This window comes from Cydia amplana, chromosome 17, assembly GCF_948474715.1.
Source record: "Cydia amplana chromosome 17, ilCydAmpl1.1, whole genome shotgun sequence".
NCBI lineage: Eukaryota > Metazoa > Arthropoda > Insecta > Lepidoptera > Tortricidae > Cydia > Cydia amplana.
Genome location: NC_086085.1, coordinates 12672314 through 12698161, shown reverse-complemented (window position 1 = coordinate 12698161; position 25848 = coordinate 12672314). Strand labels below are relative to the sequence as shown.

The 25848-nt window shown below is 39.3% G+C and overlaps 2 protein-coding genes across 2 annotated transcripts; one reads left to right on the top strand and one right to left on the bottom strand.

Moving 5' to 3' along the window:
- Positions 1-160: 160 nt before the first annotated feature.
- LOC134656081 (N-alpha-acetyltransferase 40) lies at positions 161-25848 on the top strand. Its single transcript, XM_063511599.1, has 5 exons — positions 161-291; positions 522-778; positions 1154-1312; positions 20252-20410; positions 25752-25848. Exons 1-5 carry the CDS (start codon positions 286-288, stop codon positions 25846-25848), a joined length of 678 nt encoding a protein of 225 aa, XP_063367669.1. The 5' UTR covers positions 161-285.
- On the bottom strand, positions 2209-15531 carry LOC134655811 (UDP-glucosyltransferase 2-like). The gene is made up of 6 exons (XM_063511289.1): positions 15080-15531; positions 8679-9146; positions 8368-8538; positions 5722-5953; positions 4405-4627; positions 2209-2652 (listed from the first exon to the last, which is right to left on the bottom strand). The coding sequence occupies exons 1-6, from the start codon at positions 15251-15253 to the stop codon at positions 2301-2303; spliced, it is 1620 nt and encodes a 539-aa protein (XP_063367359.1). The 5' UTR covers positions 15254-15531; the 3' UTR covers positions 2209-2300.

The window sequence follows — 25848 nt, the reverse complement described above, 5'->3', positions numbered from 1 at the left end:
AAACCACAGGTCTGTTTAAGGCAACGATTAAAGCATTGGTTTTGGGTAGAAATTTTGTAGGATAGTCGTGTAAATAAGCTTTTAGTGTCTATGGGTAAACATTTTTTTGTCTTGTCTATGCTTAGAAAAAAATAATTGACAGTTGACAGCCCGAACCGAAATTTTTTCCCGCCGTGTTTACATTGATTGTTTATATAGTTTTTTGAAGAATTATAACATAAAAACAACGCATAATAATTCTTAACATATTTTTCCATTTGTATAATCCATTCCGCAAACGCTAACATGGGTGTAAGTAGTATCTTTTCATGAAAACATGACTGTCTTCATTTGTACAATATTTTATATGTTTTATTCGCAAAACTCCAAGAAAACGTAATTTTAATTTATTAAAGACAGTGCATCGGAGATAACAATAATTTTACGCACTCAAGCTTTATTATACCACCTTTTTCTGCTTACTTATTAAGGTTATGTGTGGAAAGAAGCTTTCTTCCTAAAACGGTCTGTAATTCTTGCAGAAGAAAACTACAGCATCAGTAAACAAGAGCAAAGAGAAGAGGCTCGCTAGGAAGCAGGAGCAGTACCGTATTGCCGATGGAATGTCTCATGTGACATCGGCAAACAAGCTGACAGACCTGGCTTCACTGTGCAAAGAGCTGCTGGTGTACCGGAGCAATGACCTGGACGTTGAAATGTACACACAGCGGGTCAAGGATCTCGACAAGAGTGTATTAGACTGGGCAATAGACCTTACTGAAAGGAATATGAAGAAATTGTAAGATATTAAGCTTATTTTATTTAAATTATCTGTTTTCTTGCTATAACAATGACATCTATTAGGTGTTCACTAAAACTAGTCACTACTATCATCATTATTTTTCATTATAATACTTAATAATGTTACATAGTCTAAAAATTATGAGTTGTTTAATTTCATTTGTAGGTAAGGCATTGGTATAGGTCAGGGGTCAGTAAACTTTTGAAGAGAAGAGCTAACAACAGTAGAAATCATCAGTTTAAGACATGTCAATGACTTCTAAGAGCCACGTCAGTCCATGGCCACGTAAAGTTTATTTGACTTGTTTAAATCCTTAAGATAAGGACACCTCTTCACCAAAAACACGAGCTTAATATGAAAAATGTATTTCAGGTATGAGACCTGTGCCTGGGGCTGGAACAAAGAGAAGAAGGTGGAAGAGATGATGGACGACTCAGCCTGGTACCTCATAGCCAAGGAGAAGTCCGGTACACTCCTGGCATTCTCACACTTCAGGTTCGACATGGACTTTGGGATCCCTGTCTTGTATTGGTAAGTAGTTATTTAACACAGTCACTGCCAACGTTTTTGTAGCGCTACACTCCTAGCCAATCTACAAACAGAGAACTCGCCGAGCAATCTAATTTGAACCTTTCACGAACCAAATAAAGTATCATTCCTTTTGTTTCATTACTTTTTAAAACAAACTAAATTCGTTCTAATTTACATATAGAATAAGGTTCAAATTAAAAAAAAAGTAAACGTTATATGGTGGGTCTTACGAGGTTAATGTGTGACAATCTAGTAAATTTGGCTAATCCCAGCTGCTTATGTACATAGGTTAATGTTTGAATGTAAGGCGTTGGGTGAAAACTTTCCATTAAAAGTGTGAATTTTATAATAGCTGTATGATAAAGTACAAAACAATGACATCACTGCGAGGAAGGTGAGTAAACAGCTTATTTAATAAACTAGATTGAGTAGGCTCATAAACAATTGCTGATTAACAAGAATTTGATTGAGTAAAATAATCTCTTATTGCCTGTAACCTGACATGTACTTTGTGATATGATACGCAAGCATATCATTGACTAGTTGTTATTTCAAGGTAGCAACTAGCTGATATTCTAGTGTAAATAGTTGATCAGTAGGGTGTGTGAGTCAGTTCGAGGTTAGGGCACGTTAGGGGCTCGAACACTGAACTCCCAACTGGGTTTTTCGAAATATTATTTCAAACTTACTAGAAGCTTTTCGTTGAAGGAAAACAAGACGATTACCAACAAGGCCTAGTTTCTAGTCTAGATTCTATACCATTACAAAGGCCAACTTACTCCCTCTTCTGGCTCTAATGGCTCTATTAGTGCTGTGTGTGGCGTTTCTATAAAGTTCAATCATAGTGAGATATATAAATGTCTAGTGAGATATTTTAAAAGGGAAAAGAAAACAAGATTTATGTAGTATTTTCTATTATCAACATAAATATCTTACTCGTTATTATTTACACTTATATCTAAATTACAATAAATTCAATTTGAATTAACTAATTAACTTTCGCTTTGTAGTTCCAAAGCAAACAGAGTAAAAAACTGTTCCTTCTGAACAGCCTTTTTTCGAACACTAGCTTCTCTTTAGGCCACCATTTGATACACCTAGTGCAAAGATATCGAAATAGAATGTAAAGAATGAAAGTTAATAGTATAGTTAAAGCTACGCTAAGGGCGATTACATCTAGTAGCATGAGCTGAGCTGGATGCAAGTCTAACGCGGGAGACCTCAAGTGTCCCGCCCCTTTATGTCTTAGAACATACTCTATCCAGTATACTCCAGTATCGAGCGGCGACAGCGGCCTATCTAAGAAGATATCCCTCAGCTTTAAGGCGTTCTCTTTGTACCTGCAACAATAGTTATTTGTACAACAAGAGATCAAAGTTTGATATTTCTTCGAGTGCTTATTTTGAGTCCCGTGCAAGCGAAAGATTCTATAGTAGATTCACGAGCGTAGCGAGTGAATCTAATTTAGAATCTTGAGCGTAGTAAGGGACTCAAAAGCGCACGAGATGTAAATAACTTTGATCTCGTGTAGTTCATAAAACTTTTCACCTCAGCAGTGAGAACATTTAGACAACCCGAAAACATGTAATCCTTCTTCATCACTTACCTATTTAGTCATGTTTCTTAAGATATACTTACAATTAAGTATAATTACCATAATCAAACACAAAAACAAACAAACAAACGTAGTAAATTTTAGAAAAATAGGTAATATATGAAAACAACGACCATCAATTGATTGACATTTGAATCAGCAACTTTTTTTTTGTAAAAAAAAAAACATTGTAAGATACGGTCCGAATTACGGATACTTACTATATGTAAACTATTGTAGAGATTCTTAAAAGTATAATTATTTATTTTACGTGATATACTGTGTATTTTTTGAGTTCATTATTTTAATCGCACAATAAATTACGTAAAATATAGTGTTTTTATCAAATCTGAAACTTTATTTTCATTAATAACATATTAAGAATTCATACTTGTATGTGTTTTGGAACGATGCGTTCTGACGTTTTTCGGGGGTCTATTATAAACCGTCAATATACCGTTGAATGTCGTTTGAAATTTTTTTGTCTCTTTCTTTTTGCTAACGACGTGAAAGGGACAGAGATAATAAAATCCAAGTATTTCGAACTTGTATTAGACCCCGCATGTTGAAATGACATTTGAATATTAAGGTCACTTGAATGTCATTTTGTCTCACTCAGTGAGCAAAATGCGATTTTGCTCACTGTTTTTAAGTAGCAAAGTACCCTTGTTCGAGCTGCTGAGGTGAAAATATTATTTATTAAAGTTCAGTTACATAGCTTGTGTCTTAGGTTATCTAAAAGTTAGCTGTATACAGATAGCAGGGCGTTTTTATTAGCAATAAATATTCGTTAGGCGATACGGGCGCTTTGCCGCGTGTGGCGGTATGCGCGTGCCCGAGATAGACAAATCGAGCGTCTGACGACTGTCTCGTCCAACAGAGAAAGTTTTTTGCTCCGAAGAAAATTCTAGCAGTTTAAGTACCTATACATATATAGATATATACCTATACCTACCGTCGTAAGAGCAAAAGACAGTCACGAGTCAAAGGACAATGGTCATTGGAATGAGACTGGACTGGACCCAGATATGAGTTGAATATCATTAAGTATATATAGGTCTTTTATAATGATTTAATGATCACTTTAGCCAATGAACCCTTTTTACGACTGAGGAATAAAGTTATGATTTCAGAGTTGTCTTATCTTCGTTACCGAAGTTACTTCTTTGTTTTTATATTTTACTGATTTCCGCAATATTTGTCTAAAGTTATATACCGCAGTTTTACTTTGCGAATGGTGACTTAGGGAAGTATTAAGTAGCTTAAAAGGTCGGATACCTAAACAGTAGAGACAAATATCGAATAGTTCTGATTACTAAGCAAATCCTTTAATTATCCCGGCCACTGGTCCATAGCAAAGTCCCTGTTAGGTGAGGCCACTCGCATGACGTCTCTATCTGCCATAGCTTATCCGTTAAGGGCTTGGTCTCTACCTATACAGTAGATGTTTTCAAAACGCGAAATTTTTAAATATTAGATATATGAACAATTCACTTACTTCTGATTACTAAGCAAATCCTTCAGTGCTTCCCGCCACTGGTCCTTATCGAAGTCGCTGTTGAGGCTGACCACTCGTGCGACGCCTCTGTCAGCCATCGCTCGTCCGTTGAGTGCCTGGTCCGCGTACAGGGGTACAGTCAGCATGGGCAAGCCGCACGCGACCGCCTCCTGCGTACCCAAAAGACCGCCGTGCGATATGAACAACTTCACGTTGGGGTGACCTGAAAATAGTATTATGGTTAATTTATGTTAGCAAGATCATCATTGGCCTTTGCGTCTATTCCAGACGATATATGGTGTAACACCAGAGAAACACCGTTTTTGGTGGCTGAATAGACCGATGCGAGACAGACATGGTCTAAAGAAATCTTTACTGAATTTGGTCCACTCGTATTTTTGTGATGTAGTTGAAAGATTAAGTCTACAATGGTAGATTTCACAAAAGCTTTCAGGTTACATGAAGTAATTCGGTCCGTTAAGTAGAGTCCAGACGAGCTGGGCAAATCGACCGATTTGATCGAGAAAATAATTATTGGCGCCAATCTCATCTAGCGTCCACACGTACACAATTTAATCACCAATTTGCATTCCATAGATACTAACTTCGAAAATTGGCATTTTTGTGTCCGCATCTGCTGATTCGATCGGACAATTTCATCAGATTGGCGAAAAATTGTCTCGTCTGGACTCCACTTTAGCTGTCTGTATACAACAATAAGTTTATGCCAAAAAAAACATTTTTGGTATCATCGCCAACACTGTTAACTGACAGTTCATAAACCTTATTACAAAAGGCATAATGTCTACAAGGCAAGTTAAATAAAAGCTTGTAAAAATTCAAAGTCCTAATAGCAGTTCTAGCTGTTTGAGTTCCGAGTTCTGAATCAAACTTGGAGGATACAACTAAACGGAGTAGCCATTAACAGGCTTTCCCCTCTGTCGAAAATAGGCGGCCAACGGTCATACACAATGTATGGACTGACGTTTATCTGTCATGGCTATTTTTACGTTACGCATACATTTGACGTTCCCCTCCCCCGCAAAAATCGGCAGACTGTTTTGTACAGAAAATTACAGACATGGCGTCTCCGTTTGATTATATCCTCCAAGGAATCAAATGTGAATGCGACTATGTTATCACTACATGTATAAAACAAAGTCGCTTCCCGCTGTCTGTCCTTATGTATGCTTAGATCTTTACAACTACGCAACAGATTTTTATGCGGTTTTGTTTTAAATAGATAGTGATTCAAGAGGAAGGTTTATGTATAATTTGTTAGCCCTTGCGAAGCCGGGGCGGGTCGCTAGTACTTACATAAAGTTTTATACTGCGGTATCCAGTCCATAGCGTATACGTTGTCAGGCACGGTCAGGTTCCGGGCCAGCATCCGTCGGTCCATCTTAACCAATACTGTCTGCGGCAGTTCGCCTATAATGCGGAAAATCTCGGCCAGTTTGTGGTTGGGGATCGTCTCAATGCGCGACATGGAACCGAAACTCCAGTAGATGACGCCCTCTTGCGACGCGTCGAGTAGCACTTTCAGTTCCTGAGAAATAAATATACATATAAATTATACTAGGAATAGAGTTCCAATAGCGCGCTAACTGTAGCTTTATCTCAGGTTTATCAGTTGCACCAGACTTTTATGTCCCATCTTCTATTGAGCATTTTGTTTATTTGTGCGTGGAACGTGGTCTATATTCCAACTTTTCCAACCCAAATCCTGATCTTAATAGTCCATCCGATATGACGATAGAAAGTTGTGAGTACTTAAACTTCTTAACATTACACAATAGTAAGGCATTGCATTTTTTATCAAAAGGTGTCTATCATTGGTTACGTCGGTCCCTATCCCCTGTGACTCTGTGATTTAGGCTTGTATTTACTTCAATGGAGTACTAGTACCTAAATAACTTAATGCTCTAATAGAGTTAAGATTTGTTGTCAATATTTCAACAGATAGGAATCGCATCATCTCTACTAGAATTGGGCAATATCAACAAAATATTATATCTATCAGAACAACAGACACTAGTTATAACTAGAGCGCGTTCGCAGACCGTATGTCTATCAGTGAAAAGTAGGCCGCTGCTGGTTTGGGAACAGATTATGGGTAATTTGGCGAATAGTGCCGCTATCTAATAGGTCTTAGGTCCTGGGTCGATAGTTCACTATTGCTATATAATTTGGGTTAAGTGTTATAGCATCGAACCACTAAGTACAAAGTTTGATTAGGAACGAATGTTTCATTTGCATGATCCAAGCTACGAATCTTCTGGCTCTGAAATGATGAATGATTTTTTTTACCTTGGCTCCTGATTAATAACCCTAAGATCAGAAAAGAAAAATAGGTAGTTGATTAACATTTCGCCGTGCTACTACTATTGTTAGGAAGCCATACAGAGATATGACTCAAAAGGAACGACTCCATCGGACCTATTTAAGTTCCATAAAATGCCTAAAGTTCCGTAGTATTAACCGATGCCCTGCAAATGTAGGTAGGTAGTATGTTTGTAAAGTGGTGAGTGTCCACTGTCCTGATTTCTTTAACTTCAAATTTATTTGACTGGAATTTTCCGTGAAGATTTTATGATTTAACTCCATTTATACTTGAGAGAAGTGCATCAAAACAATTGAAATAGGTTAATCCGATAATTATCAAGTGTATCACTTATTAACTGTATTATAGTTCTAACATTATTTCCTGCTCTTTAATGATAATGTCATACTTCGGTCACCTTTGTTATATAATACGAGTAGATCATTCTAACACTAATGCAATTGTTATTAGTAATAATGGTTAATTGAAATTGTTGTGCTATTGTATAATGTTTACAATGTTGCTAATTGCTTATCCGTTATTAGTGCGAAGGCAAAATGTATATAAATAAACAGTAATGGAATTTAATACACGTGCAATTAATGATGAAAGTGTCATAATTCGGCCTTCGCGTCGAGAATGTACTAACAGCAACAAGTCTAACTGACCATTGGTAAATTCGGTTTCGGCAGGTTTCGGCCGAAGGCCCGGTTTCGCCCAAAAAACTTCCGAACCTTTCAGCCGCGCCGGAACTTACAACATTGTACCTTCGAATCGCGTTTAGCTATAGTTTTCTATTCCACTTTATTTGTATACTATTTGCGCGAATTATATTAAGGTGTTTCATTTTTTTTTCAATGATTTAACACGTTTGTAAAAGTTTCACTTTCAGTCCGAGCCTAAACTGGCTGAAAACCTAACCTCCGTTTTCGGTTTCGGATAAAAATCCGGTTTCGGTCGGACACCTACCTGATCTAAATTTAACGTGTGACCACAACCTATTCACAAACCAAATTATCAACGATACGCTCCATTATGTCATTCAGGTCTACACTACAACAGCCCTACAATGTCAACAACAAGAATCCAATAGATTGCATGTTGATTTATTGGTTGCAGTCGCGAGAAGCCGGGGTGACCTAGTGACTCGTACGATATGAAATCACGATGAATTCCTGCAACGAAGAGATAACGTAATCGTGCTCTTAGTATTTTACTCCTTTTAACAATATTTTCCGTAAACCTTGCATTAATTAACTGGAAAACCTTAATCAACACATCCTTATTTATTTGTCTGACTCAATGGTACGAATGGAATAAAATCCATTACAACATTTGCAACCTACTCACACAACGAATTCGAATATAGAAGTCTTAAGAGGCGCGACGTTAACCATACACTTAGCTCCGAATAATTGGGTCGCTGTGATATATTGTATGGCAATTTTTATTTCAACATCCCATATTCATTTGGTCCCATAGTAAAATGACCGTTTTAGCACTAAATCTTATTCAGGCAAGTAGCATGAGATACCCGCGACCTACTGAAAAGCTTGACTTGAAATATAGGCGTGACATCATAAACACTTCCGTAAGGGCGACTGGTTGATTGTTTGCTTCGAGATTGATGAAATTTTTACCTTTGGCAATTGTTGCGTATCGTCCAAATGCAGCCCTCCCACTTCCACTAAGCCCGGCACCAGTGGCCGCACCTCATTGATACTGAAATGACTGTTCGACAGCACCAGACTGTAGTTTTGAGCTAAGACTTCTAGTTTTGGTCCAGGGCCGAAGAGTCGGTCTGCTATAACCTGAAACATACGAGTAAATATACGCTTAAAATTCTATCCCGGCAATCGTTCAGTAAAAGAAGAAAATTTGGGCATATCTGTGATCTTTTGTAATCAAATTCTATGACAATAATATTCAAAAAAATAGTTAAAAGAGTTACCTGAGAAGGAATTTGCGACTGGTATTTGTACAATATTTTAGCCCAATACACAGATAGCGTGTTCATAAATCTTTCCCAGAGCGTCATGTGTTGCCCGTAACCCATCATATAGGCCGGGATATAGGAAGTCGCCTCTGGATTCCCGAGTTGGTCATTCACCCATGGTAGGGGGACGCTGGATAAGAATCCCACTACAGGAGCTTGGAACTTCCTACCAAACGGCAGGAAACATTCGCTTCCGAATATCTCAACTATCACCATATCAAATGTGACAGTGGAATTAAGCAGGGCTTTGACAGCTGGTAACTTGGAGACTATTTCACATGTCCTGACGCACTCTTGTATTATCTGCTCCAAGTTGCCTATGAACTCTGGTTTTAATGTGTTATGCTCTTTGGTAAGATTGTTGGCGATTTCAGGTATAGTTCCGGCTAGGCTGATCGTTTCAACGTTCGGAGGCGGATTTTTCTGTAACAATAAAAAATAATAGGTTTAAGCAAAGTTTTTGGCAAAGTGTTTTTGAAAGGTGATGGAGAATCTTCGGCGGTAAATGTTCTCGAGTCCTTTAGGTGTTTTCAAGAGATCATTGTTTAGGTACAGTTTCATTCTTGAAAGAAACCTCCAACTCCAAAAACGCTTAACATTCAAATGAAAACAGGTAATACAGGTATATTATAAATGACGATATAGGGCACATAAGTTGAATGAGCGAGTGTTTAGACGGGCACCGCGCGTGCGCGATAAGCGCCGCACTACCGCAGACACGAGAGGTGAGAGGGCAGCTTGTACTCGCTTCAGCCGGCGGCGTTCAGATATCACTGGAGCTTGTTTTTGCAAAAAATCTAGTATCTAATTAGTTGTCAGTGAATTTTAAAAACTTGTTTTTTTATGGATCAATAGAGGTGTATACTTTATAATGTTTTGAATAAATAAATTTGGTCGGACGTCAGACAGAAGGGATTGGTAGGTATTTTTGCTGATCACACAACTCAGTACCCTCTTTTCGTTTGTGCATGGATACTCTTACTAGCAGTAAAGAAGGGCTAATAAAATTCCCTGCTTGACAAAAATCACAAATTCCTATTTCTCTTCGTCTTCATTTAGTTACGAGTATTTAGACGGATCATGAACTTGTATACGATTTTCGTTACATTGCGATACATATTCGGTCAATAGACAGATTTTTTGGGAGGTACCTACTCTGTACTTAGATAGCAAATGTATCGAATATTGCATACAAGCTCTGTAAAATAGGGCTAGATACTGTACAAACTTGAGTCTACTCACTTTCAAGCTTCTTATTTTTGTGGGCCCTTGCGGATACACTTCGACCCATAGCGATATCTTGAGCAATGACCCCGTTAAGACATTCAGTGCCGTAAACCCGACTATCGGGTATTTTATGATTTCGTTCCCAGGCCGGACGACCCGATTGTCGGGATCGTGGTACTACAGCTTTATTTGATGAAATTTTTGTGGCCTGGCGCGGATGTTTTGTTTGACTGGGTGGCAATTAATGTGTTAAGAATGACCAGTTAACGGATTCACGAGCTTTATGATCATAGGTCAGTGTTTATGACCATCTCCATGTGACGGATAATGGATCACGGGTAGCATTTTGAATTCCTTCGGTTTCAAGCTTCTTACGCTACAAGTTAGGTATCTTCGCGACTTGTTTTTTTGTTAAACGGAACCATGTGGCCGATAGGTATCGTCACAATTAAGATTTATCTTAAATGAATGTTTATATTTTATGTATTTCTAATGAGACGAGTTTTAAAATAAAGCTATAAATATACATTTGCGAAGCGACCAACGACCGCCCGTCCTTGGCATTGACCAGCCCGTGTTTTAGTTCGTTCACCTCACCCTTATAGGTTTTCGTTGATCTTAGTCCGCGAAAAACGCGAAAAGGGTATACGCACTCGGTACACACATTCCAGGGGCCCACTGATCCGCCGGACGGTATCGGCCTGTCAGTTGTTCGGAACTGTAAAAATTTTGTTCTAACTTACAGGCCGATACCGTCCATATACAGGGTGCTTCCTGCAACAGGAGCAATAAATTAATCTGTAGGCTGTACTCCTCAAACTGACCAACATTTGTTCAGCAACTTTTGAAAATAACTAATGTTTTGATTTTTATTACACTTTCAAGTTTATTCTAAGACGCAATGTATTGCAAATTTTGTTATGTTTAAAGTTAAACCGTGACAAGCAACGTCAAACACACTGATGTCAGCGTACATTGAAGGCAATATTTATTTTGTATGAAAAAGCGGAAGTCTAAAGGATTCATAATTTTTAAAAGTTGCTGAACAAATGTTGGTCAGTTTGAGGAGTACAGCCTTTAGTTTAATTTATTGCTCCTGTAACAGGAAGCACCCTGTATAATACGACATTGCATTGCGATATGCGAAAGTGACAATCACGATTTTTAATTATTACAATTTACAAGTTAAGTTCGCAAAATTTGGACTCTATCGTGGACTCTAATTATACCTAAGTAGAGTGAATGTGTGAGTGTGATATTATGACACACACTAATCATTTTTGACATTCACGAGATCGATAGATGTCAACGAGTGACAGTGACTTGAGATAGTATAGTTATTTTTCATTTCTCATGCTCTGAAAGAGGGTCATTGTTGTTCTTAAAGGTGTGCAGAAAAGAATACGTTTCTGCACTAGAGCATTTTACGTTCCAAGTACGAGTATATTAATCTTTTTACGATAAACAATTGAAATTTGTGTTTATATGGATTTTTTATACAATTTCCATTCTGATATTTAACTCCCCATTCCATAAATAACGATACCTTTGCCTAAATTGTTAATTGAAAGTACCCTCAGATTTACCAAAAATAAATCTACTTTCTCATGTTTAAAAAAAACATATGCATTTTACTTTCCTCGTATTCGAAATGAAAAGTAGAGTGTTTAACTCGGGTGAAAGGCATCATTTCATCCCTTGGTTAACAATCTACTATAGATTGTCATTTGTCATCAACCGTGAAGTGCGGACATAATACTTCGCACGCAGTGAACCCAAGATGTTCGGTGGCAGGCCAACGCCCTCTGTGGTAAGATGAAGATAAAATCTTAACACGCGTCAACTTGATTGTTGCCGAGTAGGTATATCATCAGTTTGTCAATGCTTTGTATCAATACTACTTGACACTTTTTATGACCGATAATATGACTGCTTACGCGGTTGACGCGGTTTAGATTTAATAAACTACTCAATTAATAAATGCATGTCAGATAAATCAAAATTTAAAACTGCCTACCTAAAATTATGTTGTTTTAAGGGCGGCGATTGTATACTTAATAGAAAGATAAAAACTTAATAGGCCCCGTGCATGAACTATAGGCGGCAGCACAGGAGCTGTCAGATTTTTGGCGCGAGGCGTAAATGTGTCGTTTATGCTTCCGATGTAGCCCGCAAGATGGCAGAACCTAATATGCACAAGGAAACATACCGACGAGAACGGTAGATGGTAGCACTTGCTTTGGCAATGTACATGTGCACATAATTCCGATTCAGGCCACAAGGTGGCAGACCCTCCAACGCGCACGGTCCCTATAGATAAAAGCTGCAATAAATGACATCGTTGTCTTTTGTTAAACCCGAACACTAGTAATTACCTGTGCAAGAATAGATGCATACCTAAATAACAAAAGATATCATACGAACAATAACTTTACTGTCATAAGAAAAAGGTTCAAATCAGAATTACTAAGAAGAAGCACAAATTATAACAAATACAATAAATTCTAAAAAATACCATCCTGTCCTGTTACTAACACTAACAAAATACCACAGACCCAGTGGCCATTATTATATTTCATTTCCAAAATTTGGAATTATAATATTCTATGCCGAGTACATGCTATTGTTATAACAATTTGAACCTTAGTCTTAAGGGGGTAAAGTTGTCATTCATATGAAATTTTATTACGCAGGTAGGCAAATAAAGACAACAAATGCCATTCATCGGCAGATAAGCTCTTAAGCTGATTCCGGCATTTAAAACGTTTCTACTATAGGTACAGTCACCAGCAGAAGTTTCTAAGCGGGCGAGGTGTTTAAAATTACCTTGACGCGCTCTTATGCTCTTAACAATTAAGTCGCGTCAAGATCATTTTGAACACCTCGCCCGCTTAGCAACTTCTGCTGCTGACTGTACCTAAGTTAGACTCCTTTTTAAAGGAATGGACAGAGACTGCACAGGATCGGGAAGACTGGAAAAAGTGGGGGGAGGCCTTTGCCCAGCAGTGGGACATTATAGGTTCCCAATAATAATAAATCTATCTCATTAATATGCATACACATGTAACTGCAAAACTCTCTATAGCGTCAAAAAACGTCCGGTCCCGGTAAGTGTCTTATATAGTTAACTACTATGTGTATAGAGTTAACACTGTATCTAATTCTGCATATAACAGTAAAGGTACATTTTTACAATCAATATCTAGCCGTTTTCTTAAAAAAACACTACTCCATACACTAGATAACTTCTGCGCGTTTATTTCCATGCTCGCTGAAATTGTTATTGCAATTTTTGTTCCTTATCAATGTCCTCAAAATAACCTGTGAATTAAGTCGAAATCATGTTGGTTCATTGCACGATACTCCGCCTTAGCCCATGTTATCGAGAATATTAGCAAAGTATGATAACTGACCGGATACAGATTATTGGTCCTACAAGTTACACATAAACCAAAGGTTCTCAACCTTTCTGCGCCGTCATCGTACTTGACGGTCATCACGTTGGATGCCGCTCTAGGGGCCTAGCCAAGGTGACAGATGTTACGGAAAGTCACGGAACTATTTCCATACATAAAGCCAAACTAGGGTCTGCTTCAATCACGTAGGTACGTATTGGAGCCACACCACTGTACTCTACATAGTTTCGTTCCACCGGCCCAATCGCCCTCAGACTTTCGCCTACTACGATATACTTCTACGTTCATACGCATAAAATTTATTTATGGAATAATTTCCGGTATTAACGCTAAAAAATCAATGATAATGTAATGTATAACATCCACGTTAGCAACTGATAATATGTACACAACACTGAAACTTAAGGTTACATAAATGAGTCACTTAGCGGCTGTAGCAAAACTTATCGTTATGTACGTAGTATAGTCGCCAATTTTTTTTATGTGTATAGAGTTAACACTGTATCTAATTCTGCATATAACAGTAAAGGTACATTTTTACAATCAATATCTAGCCGTTTTCTTAAAAAAACACTACTCCATACACTAGATAACTTCTGCGCGTTTATTTCCATGCTCGCTGAAATTGTTATTGCAATTTTTGTTCCTTATCAATGTCCTCAAAATAACCTGTGAATTAAGTCGAAATCATGTTGGTTCATTGCACGATACTCCGCCTTAGCCCATGTTATCGAGAATATTAGCAAAGTATGATAACTGACCGGATACAGATTATTGGTCCTACAAGTTACACATAAACCAAAGGTTCTCAACCTTTCTGCGCCGTCATCGTCCTTGACGGTCATCACGTTGGATGCCGCTCTAGGGGCCTAGCCAAGGTGACAGATGTTACGGAAAGTCACGGAACTATTTCCATACATAAAGCCAAACTAGGGTCTGCTTCAATCACGTAGGTACGTATTGGAGCCACACCACTGTACTCTACATAGTTTCGTTCCACCGGCCCAATCGCCCTCAGACTTTCGCCTACTACGATATACTTCTACGTTCATACGCATAAAATTTATTTATGGAATAATTTCCGGTATTAACGCTAAAAAATCAATGATAATGTAATGTATAACATCCACGTTAGCAACTGATAATATGTACACAACACTGAAACTTAAGGTTACATAAATGAGTCACTTAGCGGCTGTAGCAAAACTTATCGTTATGTACGTAGTATAGTCGCCAATTTTTTTTACATTGTTAAAATTTATGTACTCTTTGTTAAAAAACACACGGGAAGCAGTTTTTGTTTCACACCAAATAAATTACGTATCTCTATTTCTAGGAAGAAACTGAAATATTATTTATGATATTTTTTATTCAATAATTAAATCGGTAGAGAACAAGTAGCGAAAGCTCGCACTGATAAAGAAACTTCAATTTGTCGTTCGTCTAAGTCTGTTCAAGACGTCCTATGGTTTTATAATTATGTAATATTTTTGTTGAATATAATTTTATATTATTTTTCTGGATGTGAATAAATATAAAGAAATAACTGCATTTTAATCAATTCGTACTCATGAGAAGTTTTATTTTTGTTGAATTTATTTAAAATTTTAATATCTTAATTATTTCTCGTTAACGATTTATGAAACTTAAAAGCTTCCACCACCTAAACTTTTTCTCCTACAAACTATAAAAATAAGTGTTAATCGTACGTACCATTGGAAAATGTGTGATGACGGTAAGGTGATGCTGCCTTTCAGCCAGCGCCTCTATAAGCTTCCCGTACATCGCGTAGTGACTCCTCGTGTTGGTAGGCAGCACCGCCAGCAGCCGCGCCGCCTGGCCCGCCGTCGCGCACCACAGAACCAACCACACCACCCACACCCGCATCTCGCCGCCGCTAGCCTTAGTTTGCAAGTGTCCAGGCCACCGTCGCCGATCGCTACCCGCCCCTGATAAGCTGTGACGTCACTCTGCCCGATTGTAGTCCGTAGCACCACGTACCGCGCGAGCCCACCCAAGGCGAAAGCAACCTTCATTCACTACGAGACCCCCTATCGCCTTCCGATTCGCAACTACTTAGATAAATTTCTTCGTGACGACCTGACGCGCTTTCGTCTGCTAGGACAATGAGGCGGCGGCGGTCCTTACTCGTTGTGTGGCGGTTATGCATCTCGATCGTGTAAACATTCATTGTGTGTTCAGATGAACTGTAGGTGACCGAAGTGTTCTGCGCAGCCCGCGGTCCACGTGGGGTGCGCGTGCGAGTGGATTTACGAAACGGTGTACTGTACAAAGCCAATTTTCGAAAATCATAAAAAAGGTAGGGCTGTGATTATTGACTTGTCAATATTTTTGGTACTTTTTGATATTTTTATTATGGATCTCTTTGGATTTCTATAGAAACAACTTTTGGTCAACTAACACGGACCTACAGACTGTTTTTCAAACCGTCTTACGACAAAATTTTAATAAAATATTACATACAATAACACTGCAGTGAACATATTAGAATGATAGACGGTTTAATTATACAGATCTTACTTTCGAACAGGGAGTTGTTTGAACAAAATAAGAAAGATATACTCTTCAAGGTATTTTACACAAAGTTCGAAAATAATACCTACGGTTATACAACATTTTATAACAGCCAATGTGCAAAAACCAGTTTTACCATCCTTAAAAGTTTTACAATCAGCTTCCAAATATGTGCAACGCATATTCTACTCAAGTAGGTATTTCTGTAGATTTGTGTGTTTTGATGAGGAAATGTTTTATTTTTGATAATTGGCTCATCGCCATCACGGAAAATTTGCTTTTATACCCACGATGATATGAATAATCCATAACCAGAATGACATTGCATTTGCAGTGGGTGAATGCATTTTTCTAATTAAAATCGGAGTTTTATATTAGCTACGCAAACATGTTTGTGCTTATGCAATAAAAACCTGCGTAAAATGTAATACTGAGTGCTAGGGAAGACGACAATCACAATCACTATCACTATCACTATCACTACTACTACACCTTATAAAACAAAGTCCCCCGCCGCGCCTGACTCTGTGTATGTATGTTCGCGATAAACTCAAAAACTACGGATTTTCATGCGGTTTTCCCCTGACAATAGAGTGATTCTTGAGAAAAGTTTGGGCTTTGTGTAACCCGTGCGAAGCCGGGGCAGGTCGCTAGTCGTTTCGTTTATAGACAATGTAAATCGAAAAATGTATTGAGATTTGAGATGACTGATGTCGCGTGATAACTCCAAACATTATTTACAAGTCGATGTGACAAATGACAATGTGGCACCTATACCTTTATGTCGTAGACCCCTATACTTACTTTAACCATACTGATTTGCTGATATGATCTAGTTCACTTTAACTTAGGTATGTGACAAGGGATATGTCTGGGGCTAATTTGTGTAGGTAGTAGAGCACCTTTACATAAATGCCACATTTTACTGTAGCCAACCGTCACTACTTTACCCAGTTAGAGTAAATACTAAACACGTTCAAACACATAACATTTTCGGGTGCGTCCCGATGCCTCTCCATTTGGTAATGACTGACTTCATATCTTGTTATTGCACATACATGTCACTCATGTCAGTATAAAAAGTGGCGATACGGCAAACATTGTTAATTAGCGATATGTACGTTACGTAGGCACTGACGAGAAGAATAACAACAGCTATTAGGGCCGATACAGACGGACTGCAAACCGGCTGCAACGTCGGTGTGCAGTTCCCATACAAGTTGCAGCCGTCTGTACCGGCCCTTACGTATGCACACTACCAATTATTTTTTATTCATTAACGTCTTCATTAACGCTGAGATGCGACTGCTGATTGCTGACCCCGGCGAGGGTCGCAGGAGCTGATAGGTGATAGCTACGTATTTTATTCTTCATTACGGGTTATCTGGTAGTCTGTATCTAGGAAACGAATATATTGTTTCGAGAAATTTTATAAGTAAACTTTACTTATAAAATTTCTCGAATTTTACGCGTAAACAACTTATTCGTTTACTAGAAACCAACTACCAGATTAAATCTGTACTTTTCCTTAATTACCTTTCATTATAGCAAATGCCTGACATCACTACACCTTATAAAACAAAGTCCCCCGCCGCTTCTGTCTGTTTGTATGTTCGTGATAAACTCAAAAACTATTACTGAACTCATTTTCATGCGGTTTTCATCTATCGATAGAGTGGTTTGTGTATACATAATTTGTTAACCCGTGCGAAGCCGGGCGGGTCGCTAGTTTACCATTTAGAGATTTTAGAGGGTTCAAGAACTTGCATACGATTTTCATTACATTGCGGCATTTGGTCGATTGGCTGACTTCATTGTACTCTGTAGTCAGCAATGTATCGAATATTGCATGCAAGTTCTTGAACCGTCAAATGGGGCTGTACCTAAAAAAGATTAAAGTGCCTTAATACTACGACGAAGAAAAATAAGGGGTTATCATTTGACCAGTGTAGCTATATAGGTAAATCTATATTCGAATGAGTAAGATTGTGGCGCGTGTGTCACCGTATCTACGAACCGAAGCTACTGAGCGAACGACAAGCGAGCGAGCGATAACGAAAGAGCTATATACTCGGGTTATAGCTTTTCAACTTTTTGTTCCCTATGTTTGCTTTGGCATAGAGATGGGCGCCGACCCCTAAAATCGCGGCGGCGGCGCGCCGGCAAATAGAGGCCGGCGGCGGCGTGACGCCGGCGGCGTGGCCATGGATTTTGATGACCTTGGATACCTATGGCTCCTTAAAATCATTATTTTTTTATGTTATACGAGCAGACGTAACACCTAACGGTAAGCGATTACCGTCGCGAGTAAGTGCGTTGCCTATGAGAATACGCTCTTTTCTTGAATGATTGAAGGTCGTATGTCCGGAAATACCGCAGACTTACTCCACAATCCACATTTCACAGTTTAGCTATGCAAGGCAGGAAGTTTCTGGAGAAACGCACAAGAACTGCCAACCATCTAAGTGGTGAAGATAGAAATCTTGTCGCGAAGGGCGATCGCGGAAAGAAGCGGCAGGGAAATAAATTCCTCGGAGCACTCCCCGTTGTACAAGTAGGTCCAAGCCATGGAAAATGCAAAGCGAGTCTACATCTGTATGCAGTGCATAGGAATCAAGCCCATCTGAATTATTACGATGGCAACTGCCAATTTTTCACTCTTAGTAGGATGCAGCCTAGAGGGAGAAGCTGGTACTGGGGTGCCGCCCTGCCCACTGATGAGAACAGTATTCAATGTCTGGGCAAACCCGTGCCTTATAAACCTGTAGGAAGTGGGCCAGTGTGTAATACTATCTCGATCTGTTGAGCACACCGATGCATTTTAGAGACTAATTTGGCAATTTCTAAAAGGCCGCAGAACTCAACTTCGAGATGTCGTCGAATTAAAGAAGTGCTTTACGCACTGAGCTTTAATTGGTTGAACCGGACATCCGCTATACAGCTCTCCCACTTTGATATATTAGCGGCGCGGCTCTCCCGTCATCCAGTGTCGAGTTGGACGCAAAGAGCTTACCCATTTCCCATGTGCAGAGATGGAAAAGATGGCGTGCAGTAATTCCCCTGGATAGCTTTGACAAGAGACCCGAACGCACGAGTGGAAGGAAGGTGCTGTAACTTCTCGCAAATCCTACCAATGTGCAGCAATTATGCTTTGGCAACTACCTATTACTCTTTTGAAGGACCTGGAGGCAAAGTTAAACTCGTGTTTTAACTTTGAATTGAATTGAAATATTAATAATGCGCTATTTGTCGAATTGTATCCACATAGCTATCGTAACTAGATATTATATTGAAGTCTGATGCGCTCCGATAGCGACCCGTAACTCCCGCTAGTTGGCGCTGGAGTGCACGGCGTCACGCCGGGCTTTGGTCAGGCGGCGGCGGCGGCGCGCCGCGGTCTGACGGCGCGGCGCCGCCGGCGCGGCGCCCATAGCTACTCTGGCATAGATTTAAATCAACGACAATATTTTAACTCCTATCTTCTCTACATCTCCTTATTACTGATCATTTTATTAAACTTCATTGTATTTATTTTTTATAACTCCTAAAAGTGTGTGACAAAAAATACTTCATCTTCGTTTAGCAGAATAAGATACCATCAACACAAAATGTTCTAAGCATTGATAAGCGGTTATTAACTTTAAACTATATCGCAGAATCACGTTTTATTATACAATTTTGCCATTCTTAAATGCCGGAATATATGTACCTACCTAATAATCTACTAATACACGGATTGAGAACGTGAACGACCTCTGTTTGTTGAACGTTTTTTTAAATTAATATTTTAAAGCAAACGCTTACATAAAAAATTATATTTGGATGAATGTGTTTGTTATTTCTTTTAGGAAAAAAATATATTTTAAACGACTTCACATTAATATATGTATGTATATGTATGGATCGAGTTCCACGAGGGGAGGACTATTAATCAAGAACAGGGAAAAACAAAACCTGGATCATACATATATAAATCCAACATACAAATGTCATACCTACTTATTTATTTGTTGTATGGCTTATTTGTTATATTGTGCTGTACTTTGTCTGTACTAAACGAATAAGTATGTAGGATAGAGCGTCTGTATAATCTGGACCAGTATTCTTCACCATAGAATCGTACGGATGTACTGTAATGTTCAATCATTTCTTCCCCGATTAGAGGTTAAGTCGCCCACTGATTACCAGTCCGCCGGACGATATCGGCTTGTCAGTTATTCGGAACTGCCAACTTTCTGTTCTGACAGGTCGATATCGTCCGGCGGACTGTTAATCAGTTGGCCCCTTTAGCAATTTTTCGTTGTTTGTTTCAAATTGCTTTGCTGATCTAAACATACGTATTTGTTCCAGCTATGAGGTCCAAGTGGAGGCCGAGGGGCGTCGGCGCGGCCTCGGACAGCGCGTGCTAAGCGTACTGGAGAAGCTCGCGCTCGCCACGCGTATGCGCTGCGTGCGCCTCACCGCGCTCACGCACAACCCCGCCGCCAGCGCCTTCTTCCGGGCCTGCGGGTCAGTACAGTACTAACTCCTTGTAGCTCGCGCTCGCCACGCGCATGCGCTGCGTGCACCTCACCGCGCTCACGCACAACCCCGCCGCCAGCGCCTTCCGGGCCTGCGGGTCAGTACAGTACTAACTCCTTGTAGCTCGCGCTCGCCACGCGCATGCGCTGCGTGCACCTAACCGCGCTCACGCACAACCCCGCCGCCAGCGCCTTCCGGGCCTGCGGGTCAGTACAGTACTAACTCCTTGTAGCTCGCGCTCGCCACGCGCATTCGCTGCGTGCGCCTCACCGCGCTCACGCACAACCCTGCCGCCAGCGCCTTCTTCCGGGCCTGCGGGTCAGTACAGTACTAACTCCTTGTAGCTCGCGCTCGGCACGCGCATGCGCTGCGTGCACCTCACCGCGCTCACGCACAACCCCGCCGCCAGCGCCTTCTTCCGGGCCTGCGGGTCAGTACAGTACTAACTCCTGTAGCTCGCGCTCGCCACGCGCATTCGCTGCGTGCGCCTCACCGCGCTCACGCACAACCCTGCCGCCAGCGCCTTCTTCCGGGCCTGCGGGTCAGTACAGTACCACAGAATAAATAATACTACTAGAAGATTCACTCTCTAACAAAACGTATCTATTACGACAAATATGACTGCTAAGGTGGCGCAAGCGTCCGTTCCGTAGCGGTGCGCGGCAACTATTATGGCTAGACACCAAAATTGGTGTGGGCCGCATGTACTTGTAGGTGCTTGTATAGCGCCGCGACGAAATCGCGGAGTGGGCCACCCCCTGACAGTACTCACAGTACTAACTCCTTGTTGTAGCTCGCGCTCCTCTTTGTATGTTTACCGTGCTCAAGCAGGATCCTTATATCAGAATCGAAAGAACTCATGATTCGGACTTTTCGGACTAAGTAAAAATACTATAAAAAGCGGCCAAGTGCGAGTCGGACTCGCCCATGAAGGGTTCCGTATTTAGGCGATTTATGACGTATAAAAAAAAGCTACTTACTGGATCTCGTTCAAACCAATTTTCGGTGGAAGTTTACATGGTAATGTACATCATATATTTTTTTTAGTTTTATCATTCTCTTATTTTAGAAGTTACAGGGGGGGGGACACACATTTTACCACTTTGGAAGTGTCTCTCGCGCAAACTATTCAGTTTAGAAAAAAATAATATTAGAAACCTCAATATCATTTTTGAAGACCTATCCATAGATACCCCACACGTATGGGTTTGATGAAAAAAAAATTTTTGAGTTTCAGTCCGAAGTATGGGGAACCCCAAAAATTTATTGTTTTTTTTTCTATTTTTGTGTGAAAATCTTAATGCGGTTCACAGAATACATCTACTTACCAAGTTTCAACAGTATAGTTCTTATAAATAAATAAATAAATAAATTCATTTATTACAGGACCATCAGGGATCATTTTTTGTTAGTACTTACGACTATGCCTTATAGTTTCGGAGAAAAGTGGCTGTGACATACGGACGGACAGACAGACGGACAGACGGACAGACAGACAGACAGACAGACATGACGAATTTATAAGGGTTCCGTTTTTTACCATTTGGCTACGGAACCCTAAAAATCGATAATAAAAGTTGCGGGTAGGTACCTTAGAACTACGGCTTATTAACTTTTAAGAAAAAGTTATTTCAGTCCGCTTTTGCAATAACCTTATCATGACGAATGACGACAACCAATTACGGTACCACATTTCAGTAGATACCTACATAAATACGAAATACAGGATGTGAACGCATGCCATGCCACTGATTACTTACAGTTTATCAAAAACTTATGGAGTCACGTTATGTCATAAAGCACAATTAGCGTTATCATATCATTTCAACGATTTATTACCTATTCAAAGAGTTATAATATGCATTATACCTAAAATTCAGTTCATTATCTATTTAGCGAAACATAGAGTCATGACCTTTACTTTAGTCTTTAGTCTTATTATAATTTTATTTTACTACTTTCTGTACCTACATAATTAATGAGCATTGCATTGGTTTATATACCCTTAACTTGCTGCTGGAAGAGCGGGGTCGGTCTCCTGATACAAGTACCTATACTTACTAGGAGGTCCCAAGTTCCCAACCCCTTCTCAATTTGTAACACAAAGATTGTGACCAATAAACGATTTTTCATTTTCATGACCGTTATAAAACGTACAATAAGGTTTACAAGTGCGTCTTCGTGGAAACATCTTAGTGCCTTTCAATATGTTCTCTCTCAGGTACCTAGGTACAGTTAGCATCAATAGTAGCTGATAAAACATCGCGCCAAAAGTATCTGCCACCCTGAAATACTTTTCCAAATAGGGATATATCCCTACATTGGCGGTAAAGACTACCTGGATAAAAGGAAGCAATGTGTAGAGATTCTCAAGTACTGTAACAATTCTCGAACTATAGAGTCTTATAGATCTTCCTATATAAATAATGGTTACGGAGTTCCTCAAGGGAGTATATTAGGACCTTTACTATTTTTAATGTATATAAATGACTTGCCGAATTACTTATCCCACAAATGTATTCTATTTGCAGATGACACATCAATTATAATTAAATGTAATGATTTGCTGACATATAATGATGATATAAATTTAACATTAGCTCAAACCATTCAGTGGCTCCAAGTAAATAATTTAAAGGTTAATATTAAAAAAACTAATTATATTCAATTTCATACAGAACGAGTTACGCCGCCTAACTTAAATGTACACTATAATAACGATCCTATAGAAGAAGTTAAATATACGAAATTTTTGGGAATAATGGTTGACTGTCATTGCAAATGGCGAGAACATGTAGAGAAAGTCTATTCAAAACTCAACAGTTTTGTGTATGCCCTGAGACGAACCAGACAAACAGTTTCCACAGAAGCAGCATTAATGGCATACCATGGTTACGTTAGCTCAACAATAAGATATGGGTTAGTAGTTTGGGGTAGTTGTACACTAATTAATCAAATATTCTTGGCTCAAAAGCGATGTGTCAAGGCTGTTTTTAATTTAGACCGCCGTGCATCGTGTCGGCCTTTTTTCATACAGCACAATATTCTAACAGTTGCTTGCTTATATATAGCTGAGGTCTGTATGTTTGTTCATAAATATAAAGATGAATTCATCGAAGCACAACAGATGAGCTCTCGTAATGTTAGACAGCAATACAAACATAAATTACACAAACCAGCTACCAAACTAGAACTAGCGTCTAAAAATTCATACATCATGTGCATTACAATTTATAATAAGTTACCGGATGAATTTAAAGGGAAAAGCAATACAACATTTAAGAAAATGATGAAAGCTTGGCTGTGTGAGAAATGTTTCTACAGTGTGGGCGAGTTCCTTAATAGATAAGTTAATTTTAATATGCATGTAATTAGGCTAGTTTAATTAAATTTGTATGCCAGTTTGTAGGCACAATGTGGAGATCCTATGTACTTACATATTGTAAATAGTTTTAAGACCTCTTTGTGAACCCACTATTGACAAATAAATGATCAATCAATCAATCAATCAATATTATCTGTCACAGTCTAATAGGTCTATATAATGATATAGCTCTTTTTGTTACGTTAATATTAGAGAATTTTAGATGTTTTTGAAGCGTTAGTCTTATCCGCTACTCTTGCTATGCTATGTCTGTACCACGAAGGTATCAATGCGTGCCCACTGCCCATCGTCCTCACTGTTAACTGAGAATTCATAAAACCTATTGATAAGTCATAACTCACAACTTCATAAGTTGATAAGGTTAACGGATGGTCATCTCTGAAGTGTTGCTGTTAATATTTATCGGTGACCGCGAACCGTGTCGCTGACGATAATTTATCTACGTTACTAATACGTTGTGCAATTTGCATAACGAAAACGTGGGCAAGTTGAGACTTATGCTCAACAACTGTTTAACCCACAGGGTTGGGGTCACGTTCAGATTATGCCGTAATCTAAATGTGTCATAATTTGGCTCATTATTTGTCATCAGCTGGCGGCCGGTACAATTAAGAGTAGAGCATGCGAGCTACGACAGATAAATTGATAAATTGTATTTACGCCGCTAAACGTGACAGTTCTTTTCTTTAACCGAAATCCCATAGAACAATATTAGTAACAGGGGAAACCTATTCTGGCGTCCTCTTTAAAAACCATTGAAAATTGCCAACGCAGTCAGCGATTAAGTAAAATGAGTTATTTTGCATTTATTTATCACGTGATAGACGCAATCACGCTTTATTATCAAGTCTACATATCATCACTTCATCAGACAGGCTATGAGCTCAAACAAGTTTGAACAATGTATCCCAAACATTATATTGAGTACATGACACGAATACTCAGATCTTTCAATCATCAGGGAGTGAACAATCACTGCGATTCTATTTAAAAGAGAGAAATACTGGTAGATAGTCGCTCCTCCGCCCACTGACGCGCCATTAGGTAACTTGAGCTTCCAACTCCCAATCTTATTGACTAGGGTATGAGTGCACTTTGGACATGATAACATTCTGCTGTCGTAGTTGTTTGATATAGCTACACTAAAGGTGGCCTGGCCGTGCCGTATGTTCCTATCGTCCACACTGTTAACTGAATATTTTAAACCTTATTGCAAAGATACAAGGTCTACTGATGATCAGTTAAGAATGTTGATGTTATAAACTGATGTCATATACTAACGGGTAGCCGCAGGCTAACCTATAGGCTACCCGGGTAATACAGATCCAGGGCGTTAGCTGAAGACGCCGGTTCAAATCCGACCTCCGCTACTGAAGGCCTTGGTCACTTTTTCTTTGATATCTGACATCTATTGAAGGTTATAACTTATATATGTAGCTTTCCATCAGAGACCAGAATGCTTCATGTGAAATAAGGACCTTTCTATCTGAATTTCTGTTGGTATTTCTGATAGGAAGGTCCTTATTGACATGAAACATAATGACCCTTCTTTGATGGAAATCCACATATGGTAGTGTAACTACTTATAAATCAAAATAGCTACATAGTATAAAACAAAGTCAGCTGTCTGTCCCTATGTATGTTTAGATCTCTAAAACTACGCAACGGTTTTTGATGCGTTTTTTTTTAAATAGATAGAGATTCAAGAGGAAGGTTTATGTATAATTTGATAACCCGTTTGATTTGTTTCCTATGTTGTAGTGTTCATGTTAGTTCGTCTCGCTTCGTTTCATTTCAAGCTCATTTTGACGCTCCTGGACGATACCATTGTGGTGTGGTGTGGTGGTCGTGATTCTTTCGTTTCTTATCCATAGCGCTCTAAATCACCCTCTAATGACAAACGGAGTTATCGGAGACAAATGCTCACAGTATTTCTTGTTACAGATACGTTTTGGACGAGACGAGTCCAGCGCTAGAAGAAGCGGCGCATTACGAGATACTGAGCAAGGCCACAGATTCCACAGAAGCCCAGGAGACTTAA

Bases quoted from the DNA above. Each gene is read 5' to 3' on its own strand.
- LOC134656081 (XM_063511599.1), top strand. The intron at 1,313-20,251 runs GTAAGTAGTTAT...TATTTGTTCCAG, and splicing joins GGGATCCCTGTCTTGTATTG to CTATGAGGTCCAAGTGGAGG. The intron at 20,411-25,751 runs GTCAGTACAGTA...TTCTTGTTACAG, and splicing joins GCCTTCTTCCGGGCCTGCGG to ATACGTTTTGGACGAGACGA.
- LOC134655811 (XM_063511289.1), bottom strand. From the start codon at position 15,253: ATGCGGGTGTGGGTGGTGTGGTTGGTTCTGTGGTGCGCGACGGCGGGC. The intron at 9,147-15,079 runs GTACGTACGATT...TTATTGTTACAG, and splicing joins TCATCACACATTTTCCAATG to AAAAATCCGCCTCCGAACGT. The intron at 4,628-5,721 runs GTAAGTACTAGC...TACTATTTTCAG, and splicing joins ACCGCAGTATAAAACTTTAT to GTCACCCCAACGTGAAGTTG.